The following is an 11,384-nucleotide window of genomic DNA, read 5'->3' as shown; positions in this document are numbered from 1 at the left end:
GAAAAGATATAATAAAATATTTACAAAAATGTGAGGGGTGTACTCACTTCTGTGAGATACTGTATATAATTTCTCCCTGTCAGGAAGAGAGAGATGCAGGGTAAATGTGCCAGCCCAGTATACATTTAGTCTAGTGTAGTGTTTTTTTCTTTCTTTCTCCTGTGTGTGTGTTTTCATTCAAGCGAGAGAAAAAAGTGGATTAAGCAGCGAGGTCACTGGAACATGTTGTGTCCAAGAGCAGATAATTGCCTCTTCTGAAGGGGAAGAGAGAAGACTGATTAGAGCTTGCTGCCAAACATCTCACAACTCTTCTTTTCTCAGTTCTTTTTCCCCCATTTCTTCTATCTTGTCTTATTATTAGTGGCATCCGGGCAAGCAATACAATTGCTATTCTTAAACAGTTGGGGTTAAAGAGAAAAAAATTAAAATTATATTTACTTTATTTTCATTTACTTACCCTTGTGTTGTTCCAAAACCTTTAAAAAAATAATGTTTTGTTCATCTTTAAAACACAAATATTTTTGATGAAATTTGATTAGATTGAAATTTAATTTCTGTCCCTCCACTGAAAGTCTATTTCACCAAAACTTTGATGCTTCAACACACAACAACACAGTCACATTTATTTAGGACATCAAATATGGTAAACATGAAAGTTCAACCGTGTTTGCTTGAGGCAAATGCACTTTTGACAGTGCAATCAGAACTCCCTAGCAACTACATAGCAACACCCTGACAACCACCTACTGCATTTGAGACATGTATTGGCGATCATTTATCCCTGTTGTAAGAGTCCGCTACCTCCCATTACCATCTCATCGGCCATTACTTTTGTTCTTTTTAGTTGCTCTCCTTGATTGCCTTATAGCGGCAGATGTCTTTAGAGGGGCATAAAGTTCCTTTCAAGTGTTTCTGTACTGGGGTTTAAACCATGAACAGAACTGCCATTAAACTTTAGTAGTGCACATTTTTATTCAACAGTGCATCTGTTGGGGGATTTAAGCAGAATATTATGCTAGTACTTGAAGTTTTATGTAATGTTTTAATATATATATATTTTTTTTTTTAATCTTTTCTAATTGGATGATTGGTTGTCAGCTTCAAAGTTCACTTGCACTTAACGTGATTTATTATGCAAATATAAATTGTTTAGGAATCAGTTAGTCCCTGCTATTAGTGAAACAGGAGTTAGCGAAGGGAATGAAGACTTCAGCTCATCAATTGTCTAATATCCCCTTTACACAGGTCACACACTTGACACCCTTCAAGAGACGAGAGAACAAAAGTAGGGAGAAGGCTGGGTACTTAGAAGTGAGTCAGTGGGGAATCAGTTGCTTTTTCTGTGCCGAAAGAGATGGAGTGAAAAAGTGTGGATGGGGATGCTGGGGAGAAGAGAAATAGGTTGTTAAACTTGTCTTGCTGTGGTGAGGAAGTGTGGAGTACTGGACCTGAGGGAATAAGGTGGAAGGGCAGAGGGTGGGAGAAAGAAATGGAGGAGGAGAGAGATGAAGAGAATTACAGATGTGTATGGCCTCTTTAGGGCATGAGAGGTTAATATGTGCAGGACCTCTCATTTTTTCTCGTTTGTACTTTTTGCCCGCTCTCCCTCACTTGTACATTAATCTAAAGCCTTTGGCGCTCCCAGACACCTTTCCCTATTGTGTGTGTGTGTGTGTGTGTGTGACAGTGTGTGGGAGCAGGTGAGGAGGTTTAGCATAGTCTTAAGTCTTATGAATTGCTTATGAGTTATCTGTGTTATTATGTAAAATAGAAAATTAATTTGAATTACTGACACAAACATCATTGTTAAGCTGTTTTTTCCTCTATGACAGAATAACAATTGTCCGCGCTGTGTTCTAATAATAATAATAATAATAATAATAATAATAAAAAGTTTTCCTATAAAGGGATAGTTCACCTCAATAAAAATTCAATCATCTTTTGTTCACCCTCATGCTGTTTCAGATTGCTAATATGACTTTCAAAGGTTGTGTGTTCTGTGCAACACAAGGCAAAATATTGAAGAATTGAAATTGAAGTGTAAGTCTTTTCTATGCAATTACAAAAACAAAGCTTTAAAAAGTACACAAAATCACTATGAATGTATCACAAATGTGGTTCATTTGACACATTTACTATATTTCAAAGTCTTTTGAAGCAATAAAGTATTTTTGTGTGAGGACCTTAGGAAATTTTACTCTATATTATATGGCATGTGTTGGATAGACCAATATTAAGATGCTTTATGGTTGCTTTTGGACGCTTGACAGCCCTGTATAAATGTCATTATATTAAAAAGAGTGGCCAGAATATTCTGCATTTTTTTCTTTTCTCTTTTAGAATTTATTTATTGAAAACATTTGATTCATTTGTTTATTTTCATTAATTATTGAAAACTTTTCATTCATTTAATTCATTTGTGTATTTGTTTATTTATTTATTCATTCATTGATTTATCTTTATTTATATAGGATATGTTCTTGCATCTTTAAGCATTATATTTTAGTATTTTAATTATATTGAAAGTATTGCATTATCTCAAACTATTGTATAGTTTATGTCTGTATTATGTTGATTTTACTTTTTTTTTTTATTTTAATATTGTAACCGAAATGAAATGACTTTTCCTATTTTATTCCTCCTTTTCTCCCCCCGCATCCTCTGGCACTGCTTTCCAGTCGGTTACCACGGAAACAAGGTTCAGTGTTATATTGTACGACGGGCATTATTCTTCAGTGGCTCCGCTCAGATCCGTAAGTGTTCTACACCTCTTTTTCTCCTCTCCTTTCTGCTGTTTCATAACCCCCTCCCCCCATCCTCTATCTGTCTGATTTGACTTTTCTTTACCCTGTGAGAGGAGCCGGTGTTTAATCAGTACACAGCCGGTGTGCAGGGTACACGCATTCACTTATACATACTCAAAGCAATGTCAAACATATAATTGCACATACTGTACATTCAGTATCACTGACTGACTCATTCACATCAACTGTGCTTCAGCGGCTGCAGAGGCACTCAGACAGCTTTTACTGCAACCCACATAGAAAACACATTATGCACTGTCGTGTTTTTTTTTTTCTTTTCTCTGATCCCTTCTGTTTTGCTGCTGACATATTCATACACACAGAAGTCCCAGATAAAAAGCCTGTTAGGGATCTGAATGCTGTCACTTAGGCTACGTTTACAGAGTCAGTGTTTGGGATTGACAGCAATGTTTTCTAACAGCTGTGACTCTCAAATTGCCCTGTTCATACGGAATCTTACAGGAATGGCTTGAATACTGTCTGTAAGACTGATATGAATATTCTTTTCGAGTCTTGCAATATCTGTAAAGTCTTTAACCATGTGTGGCTTAACCATGGTTATGAGTGGGTAGCTTCAGAGCATCAGGGCTTCAGGAATCTTTCTCGTTTTCTGCTCTAGTTAGTTCTTCTCACCCATTCACAAATATGGAAAGTCTGTCCTGTGTTGAACTTTTTTTTCCCCCAGATATCTCTCAAGCGTAAGTCATCTGGTCCTGGATGAAATTCATGAGAGGAGTCTTCAGTCTGATGTTCTTCTCACCATTGTGAAAGACCTGTTAACTGTTCGAGACGACCTAAAAGTAGCCCTCATGAGCGCCACGCTTAACGCTGAGAAATTCAGCAAATATTTCAGTAAGAGAAATAACATAACGTATTCAAATAATTAAGATAAAATGATAGTGAAAATAAAATGACAATATCATGCTAAGTGATATATGATTGATTGATTGATTTGCTGTTTTGCATCATTTGTTTAACTATCTTTTTATAATATAACGTGTAATATGTAAATATCTAATAAAGCTCTCTGTACTCTTCAAAGGAACACAGTATGCCTAGCATAGTGTTAATGACCAGGATAATAGCTTTAACATTCAAAGGGGGAAAAAGTCAGATTATGAACAATGGAAATCCAACCATGCAAGAAGGAACATGCATTTTACTATGGGTATCACTGAAGACTGCAGATTCTTACTCTTACAGATAACTGTTCCATGATCCATATTCCTGGATACACATACCCAGTGAAAGAGTACTTACTGGAGGATGTGGTGGAATTACTTGGGTGAGCTCATTTACAGTTTTGTGGAATATTTACAAAATACAGTGTCGTTCTAAAAAGTGGGATCAGCAAGAAATTCATATATTTATGCAGCAAGGATGCTTTCAGTTGATTAAAAGTGACAGTAAAGACATGTTTTTTTCATCAAATAAATCACAAAAAGATCACAGCTGTGCTGCTTAATATTTTCATGGTAACTGTTTCAACAGTAATAATAATAATAAGTGTTTCTTGAGCACCAAATAAGGATAATAGAGTGATTTCTGAAAGATCATTTGACACTGAAATATTGGCTGCTGAGAATTCATCTTCTGTATGCAGCTCTTGTCCATACAGTTTAACATTTTGTACTGACCATGTCTTTTTGGATTGACATTTTTGGGTGAATTATTCCTTTAGGCTGGTATCTCCATTTTAGATTTTCCCATCATGTTGTAGCACAGTGACTGCAGTAGATGCACTACAGTGAACTTGACTGACTGAACTTAGCAGTAGGAGTATCTAATTGGAGTACCTAACTTTGGTTCTTAGGTTCAAGCCACAACATCAGGACCGCAGACCTCGCTATAGGAGAGGATTTATGCACGGCCAGAATGTACGGCCAGAGAAAGAACAGAAACAGGCCGAATACCGCGAGAGCTGGCCATGCTTCGCCCGTACGCTCAGAGATCGGTCAGTCTTTTTTGATAAACAATCTCATGGTGTTCTGTACAGGCTGTACTAAATCTATTCCCATATTGAACGACAGCAACCACCATCTTACGCCTCAATGTTAATGAACGTTATGTACTATGTCAGGTAATGAACGAATGTCAGTGTTAAAGTTAATGAACTATTTGACGAATTACCTGGCTTACGGTGAGGCATTACATTTACAAACCTGCATGTCAGCTACTATGGCAAAGTTATTTAGTGCATTTTTAAAATAAAGCTATTGGTGAGGCTGATGTTAGATAGTGTTGATGTTTGTCTTGGAGCTTATAAAGGTGAATTCTAAAAGCAAATATTTACCAGTGCTTAAGTCACTGAGATGCGATGTAGCATGACTTCTCTGCTGTGTGATTGGCAGGTATTCAGACAGCACCACTGATGCGCTGGAGATGATGGATGATGATGACAAGATCAACCTGGAGCTTATCGTAGCATTGATCAGACACATCGTGATGAAAGAGGATGTGAGTGCTTTCCCTGTACGCCTGGCTGTTTTTTTTTTTGGTGTGTATCTGAGTGTGTTTCCATGAGACTTGGCCAAATCATGGACAGATGGTGAGTCTCCTATAAAGCAGAAACGTGTTGGCATGAAATGTGTGCTAATAGGGCTGCATAGCAGATCCTCTCCTCTCCTCTCCTCTCCTCTCCTCTCCTCTCCTCAACTGACATGACATGACATGACATGACATGACATGAACTCCCATTTCCCATGCTTCTCTTTATACCTCTGGGATTGTTTCTTTCTACAGTCAGCTCTTTTATGTGGAAAAATATAGGCACATGTGTCACATGATTGCAGAGATATGTCAGAGAGGGGGAGATAAAAGGCTTTTCTGTTTGGTATCTCTCTTTTTCAATACACATTCACATATTCGTACTCTGCATGGATAAAATTAGTCCGAATTCTCAAATATGAGAAATAACACTCAAATATTATAACCTACTTTTATACCCCTGAAAGTGCTCATATTTATTTATTTTTTTAATGTCAGTCATGATTTCACTTAAAACCATTCCTATCTCTGACCCTTAGACTTAAATGGGCTGCTGTGCCTTTAAGGCACTGTCTCAAATGGCATCATCAGCCCTTGTGGTTATCCTCCAAGTCACGCTTTGGTGACGTAAGCCAGTGCAGACCCATGGGGGCTTGTCAGCATGTCCTTGAGGGTGAATGTGTTATAAAAATGTACATTTGGGAGAGACTTTCGTTGGCTAATTATTTAATATAAATCAGCCTATGTATTATAAACAAGAGTCATGGAGTGTGTTTTAAACGCTTGAATATCTTTATTAAAAACACATTTTTTTTTTTTTTGGGAACAAATAGATGGTATGAAGGAGAAAAAGGAGATATTGCTGTAGGTTTCATGATGCCATTTATGAATATGTATTTAAACCAGAAATGATGCAAGGGAAGTATTCTCACCTTTTCATCTTTCATTTCTTTCTTCCTTGGAAAAAAATATAAATAAGGTTTGCTTTTGAGACTCTTACATTTATAAATGTATAACTTACTTCAGACAATATATTTGATAAAAATCGAATAGGAGTGATGCCATAACTATGGAGGACTAGGAGTGACACTTAAAAATAAAATGAATAAATGTAATAATTCAGGCATACAAATGGAAATAAATAAATAAATCACTTTTTTTTTTTAATGGACACATTAATAGGCATATGTAGAACTGTAAATTTAATTCATGTTTTAAGATGTATTTAGATAAAATAAATTAATAAATCATATTTAAATATTATTGAGGGTTTTAAAATGTTGTTAAATAAAAGTAAAGCATTTGAAAAATTGTCAAAGAAATCAACTGGCAAATAGGTGTTCAATTGCATTTAATTTTTTTTAGAAGTTATTTATTATAATTTACTATTTTATTGTTTCATTTAACTACATTTTAAGCAGGAATATAAAATATGGTTTTAAATGTTAATTTACACTGATCAGCCACAAAATTAATTGGGCCACCTGCCCAATATCATGTAGATCCCCCTTCGTACTACCAAAACAACTCTATAATGTGTCGAGGCACGGACTCCATAAGACCTGTGAATGTATCCTGTGGTATCTTGCACCAAAACATTAGCAGCAGATCCTTTAAGTCCTGCAAGTTTCAAGGTGAGGCCTCCATGGATCAGGTTTGTCAGGTTGTATGGAATGTGCTGGACCAAGCACATCATATAGATGTTCAATTAGATTGAGATCTGGGAAATTTGGAGGCCATGACAACACCTTGAACACCTTGTAATTGTCCTTAAACCATTCCTGAACTTTTTTTGCAGTGCAGCAGGCTGTGGGTGCCATCAGAGAACACCACTTCCATGAAGGGGTGTATGTAGTCTGCAACGATCTTTAGGTACATGTCAAAGTAGCATCCATATGAATGCCAGGACCAAGGTTTCACTGCCTCGATCCCCACATCCATCAATGAGCCTTGGGTGCCCATGACCCTGATGCCGGTTTACCAGTTGTCCTATTCGGCCCTTGTCAGTCACTCGGATCTTTTTGCTTGCCCATTTTTCCTGCTTCAAACACATGCAATGCAAGAACTGACTGTTTACTTGCTACCTAATATATCCCACCCTTTGACAGGTGCCTACTGTAACAATACAATCAGTGTTATTTACTTCACCTGTCAGTAGTTTTAATATTGTGGCTGATTAGTGTATTTTTTTATTTAAATATGATTTATTGATTTATTTTATTTTAACATTTTAAACAGATTAAACAGGTTTAAGCATGTCTATTCATTTGTCCATTTAAAAGTGATTTCCATTTTTATGTTTGAATTAACAAATTATAAATATGACACCAAAATAAAATCAGCACAGTAATAGCTTCTAGTCTTTCTTGCTGCAAAAAATGAATGCGATAAGATCAAGTCCAAATCTCCATTTGGCCCTAAGAGCCCTTTGTACAATATTTAGTATATAATTCCTGTAGTTTGATAATTGTACTTATGTTATTGTAGGTCAGTCTAGATTGTAATGAGTTGGAGATGTGGCCTAGTGGTATATTTTATATTCTCTGTCACATTTATGCTATTGTTGGTGAACTAAGCTTGAATCTGGCTTGCATCGTCTCTCATTCTCTCTTCTTTTCATCATTTCCTGTCTTCTCTGTACTGTGCTGTCAATAAAAAGTTGCAAAGTGTCCAAACAAGTATAGCGTTGAAGAGAACACGCAGACCCTGAACTGGTTTGTCTTGATGGCAGACACTATTTCCTTGAATTATGCAGTCAAAAACCTAAGAACATAATTGCTGTATGAGCTAAAAGTCCTCTGAACCTTGCTAGAAAAGTGCAGCAAGAGAGAGAAATCAGAGAAAAGTTTAGCTTGCATTTATTGGCCGCTATCAGATAAAGCAGTCTGGGTTGTCTTTCAGGAGGAAAGTATTGCGATGCGGAATTAAACTTTTTCATTCCGCATCCCCCCTTCAAGCTCTCGCTGGATCCGCTCCTCTGCTATCAACGAGAGGAACGTCTGTACTTCCGCAACAGACAACAAAACTTTTTGGTTGTTAAAAAAAAGGTGCGCTCCTTCAAAACAGTTGCGTTCGATCCTTCGCTGGCTGTGCTGATTTAAATCTAGCGGTTCTTTTGTGTTTGTGTCGCAAGTTCAGTGACGCGGGTAGTGACGATTCTCTCCGGCCAATCCATGATCAGCAGAGTTTACACGTCACGTTTTGGTAACGGTACGGTTCACTTGGAACCCCAACCGAGGTGGTACTAAAAAAAAAGTACCAGGTACTGTACCCAGTGGAAACCCCCCCAAAAGTGAGCCGTACTGTGCCGTACCACGCAGTGGAAAAGCGCCATATGTGTCTGAGAAGAAATAAGGTCTGGGTTGACAGTGTAACCCCTAAAATGGCAGGCAAATAAACCCACTCTGTATCGTGAAGTATGAAATAGTCCCATCACATCTGCCTCAAAGTCTCTGTTTATGGCTGTTTTTTTTGTTTGGGGGAGGAAGATGAAGAGCAAGTTTTCTTAGAAAGTGCCGCTTGCATCATCAGTGTCACTGCGGAACAGGGAGATTAAGTATTCTTAATTAACCATAACATTTGGTAATATTTGGCATTTTAATGTCAGGTTTGTTTTGCTCTACACAGAGGAATCTGGGTCACAGAATGCTCTGAAACATACACGCACAGTTTCCTGTTGGCATGCACAACCGTTGACATGCTCATGTGCATGCCCGCATTGCAAGAGTAAGTAGATTCTGTTTAATTTGTCATGTACACTTGATGTGACGTTGCTGGGGTGTTAAATATAGAACCAGGGCCGCCTGGGAACACTTCATGTTTTATCTCCCCCCTCCTCTCCGTCAACACACACTGCATTTTTATGAGGGTTTGCTTTTGCTCTCAGATTGCTTTTGCTAACGTAATAGATTTGATTCACTTTATCTGACTTTGGTAGGCGGCTCCATTTTTAGGACAGAAATTACCCCTCAGATCACAGTGTGGAATGTAATTTGTGCTTGTGGTGATTTAAGAACTGTCAGAAATGTTCTCTGAACTTGCCTAACGACACAAAATGAAAATACTTAATTATTGTGAGTTCATTAATGGGGTCTTTGTGTGCAACCAAGTTTGTTTGGTAGGAGTGATTAAGCGGTTAACAATCACATGACACATGGAGCTGCGGTGCTCTTGGGATGCTAGGCTATTGTGGGTGTCTGCCAAGGTGGTGTTATGCGGTTGCGAGTGCATTCTTCATGGTTTGTAGTGCCATGCTGTATGGTCACCAGGGTATTCTAGTTGTCGTTACTCGTTATGTGGTTGGCAAGTTTTTGTTTTTGAAAGTCTCGCATGCTAACAAAGGCTACATTTATTTGATCAAAAACACAGTAAAAGCAGTAATATTTTAAAATATTATTAGAGTTTAAAATAACTATAAAATATATAAAAAATTTATATATTTTGTCAAAATATAAAATGTAACTTTCCTGTGTTAACAAAGCTTAATTTTCAGCAGCCATTACTCCATTCTTCAGTGTCACATGATCGTTTAGAAATCATTCAGGAAAGAGCAGAAAGACAAAGTATTGAATAATCTTGCAAATGTTTCAGTTCTCAGACTTCGTCTGACCAGCACAAATCCAACAAGTGTTATTACACCACAAGCAATAGCAATAGAAAATGACTGCTTCACAACATTATCAGACAGTTGTGCTTAATATTTTAGTGGAAACTGTGATGCTTTTTTTTAGGATTATTTGACTAATAGAAAGGTTGTTAGAACAGTGTTTATTCAAATAAAAATCTTCACGTTAGTAATGTCATTACTGTAACTTTTGATCAATTTAATGCATAGTTGCTGAATAAAAGTTTGAATTTCTTTAAAAAAATCTTACTGACTCCAAACTTTTTGAACTTCTGAAATAAGAAAGTATGTGCAATTGTAGACACATTGACGCTGCTTTGTCTTACAGAATGGAGCGATTCTAGTGTTTCTGCCTGGATGGGACAACATCAGCACCCTGAATGATTTGCTCATGGCTGACCAGATTTTTAAGTCAGGTAGATATTTCAGTCTCTTAGTCACTTAGCCCGTTTGTAATATGAAGGTTTACCTGGAAATAAATATGTAGACAAATTTTTGTAGTTGTACATTTCTTGGCCAAGTCTGAAATTAGTCATAACAGACATTACCTGAGGAGTTGAAGTAAATATGCCAAAAATCAAAATGTGGTTGTTGATTGGTGAGCATTAGCCAAAAGGCTAAAATATTGATGATGACAATTTCAAACAAACTCTATTATTTTGACAGGAAAAAAAAAAAAAAAAGTATAAAGAATACTATTTGCATATAGCGCATCAATTCTACATGGTAAATAAGCCTCTTGCTTTCTTTCTCTGTTTATGTACATTAAAGAAAAAGAGAGAGCACTTTAAGCCAGGCAACAGTGAGTGTTTGCAAACTAGAGTTCACGGTGCGTCAGAGAATGCTGCAAATCCATTGATATCACTGGAAATAGTTTGTTGTAAAGACGGAAAGATAAAACGTAGTTGTTATTTAGTTGCGTAGTATGAAATTTAGTGTGTTATATGCGAGTGATTTACTTGCAGTGTAGAGGGTTAGTTGTTATAGGAACATCAAAATGAATCTGATGTCACAGCTACATTTGTCTTTACTCAGAATTAACAACAAATACATATACGCTAGCGGCCACAGCATCTTGAAATCTCGGCTCTCTTTCAGATCGGTTTATCATCATCCCGCTCCACTCTTTGATGCCCACAGTGTCTCAGACTCAGGTAAGTGTAGACAGCTGTGGCAAGCTCTCTGCCTCCCACAACAGCTCACAAATGCGATCCTCTCTCATCTGACTGCTGAATTGAATTTGCTAAGCTCCATGTGAAGTCCAGTGCCTCAAACTTTCAATAGTGCTATTATGTTCTTGAATGACACTTTGCTTCTCTCTTCCCTCAGGTGTTCAAAAAGCCGCCCCCAGGAGTGCGCAAGATTGTCATCGCTACCAACATCGCAGAAACCAGGTGGGGTTGAGTGTGTGTGTGTGTGTGTGTGTGTGTGTGTGTGTGTGTGTGTGTGTGTGTGCGCGCGCACGTGAT

The 11,384-nt window shown here is 37.3% G+C and overlaps 1 protein-coding gene across 1 annotated transcript in view; it reads left to right on the top strand.

The window, feature by feature from the left end:
- The window catches only part of dhx36 (DEAH (Asp-Glu-Ala-His) box polypeptide 36), a 35,371-nt gene that overhangs the window by 9,115 nt on the left and 14,872 nt on the right, over window positions 1–11,384 (top strand). Inside the window, exons 7-14 of the mRNA XM_016462806.1 lie at window positions 2,679–2,753; window positions 3,490–3,656; window positions 4,008–4,089; window positions 4,618–4,758; window positions 5,156–5,261; window positions 10,244–10,331; window positions 11,014–11,069; window positions 11,245–11,309. Of these exons, the coding sequence (XP_016318292.1) occupies window positions 2,679–2,753; window positions 3,490–3,656; window positions 4,008–4,089; window positions 4,618–4,758; window positions 5,156–5,261; window positions 10,244–10,331; window positions 11,014–11,069; window positions 11,245–11,309 (780 nt within the window). The remainder of the gene's footprint in view (window positions 1–2,678; window positions 2,754–3,489; window positions 3,657–4,007; window positions 4,090–4,617; window positions 4,759–5,155; window positions 5,262–10,243; window positions 10,332–11,013; window positions 11,070–11,244; window positions 11,310–11,384) is intronic.

This window comes from Sinocyclocheilus anshuiensis, unplaced genomic scaffold (genome assembly GCF_001515605.1).
Source record: "Sinocyclocheilus anshuiensis isolate Anshui unplaced genomic scaffold, SAMN03320099.WGS_v1.1 scaffold1017, whole genome shotgun sequence".
Lineage (NCBI taxonomy): Eukaryota > Metazoa > Chordata > Actinopteri > Cypriniformes > Cyprinidae > Sinocyclocheilus > Sinocyclocheilus anshuiensis.
Note: the sequence above shows the minus strand (reverse complement) of the source record. Positions and strands in the feature narration are given on the sequence as shown.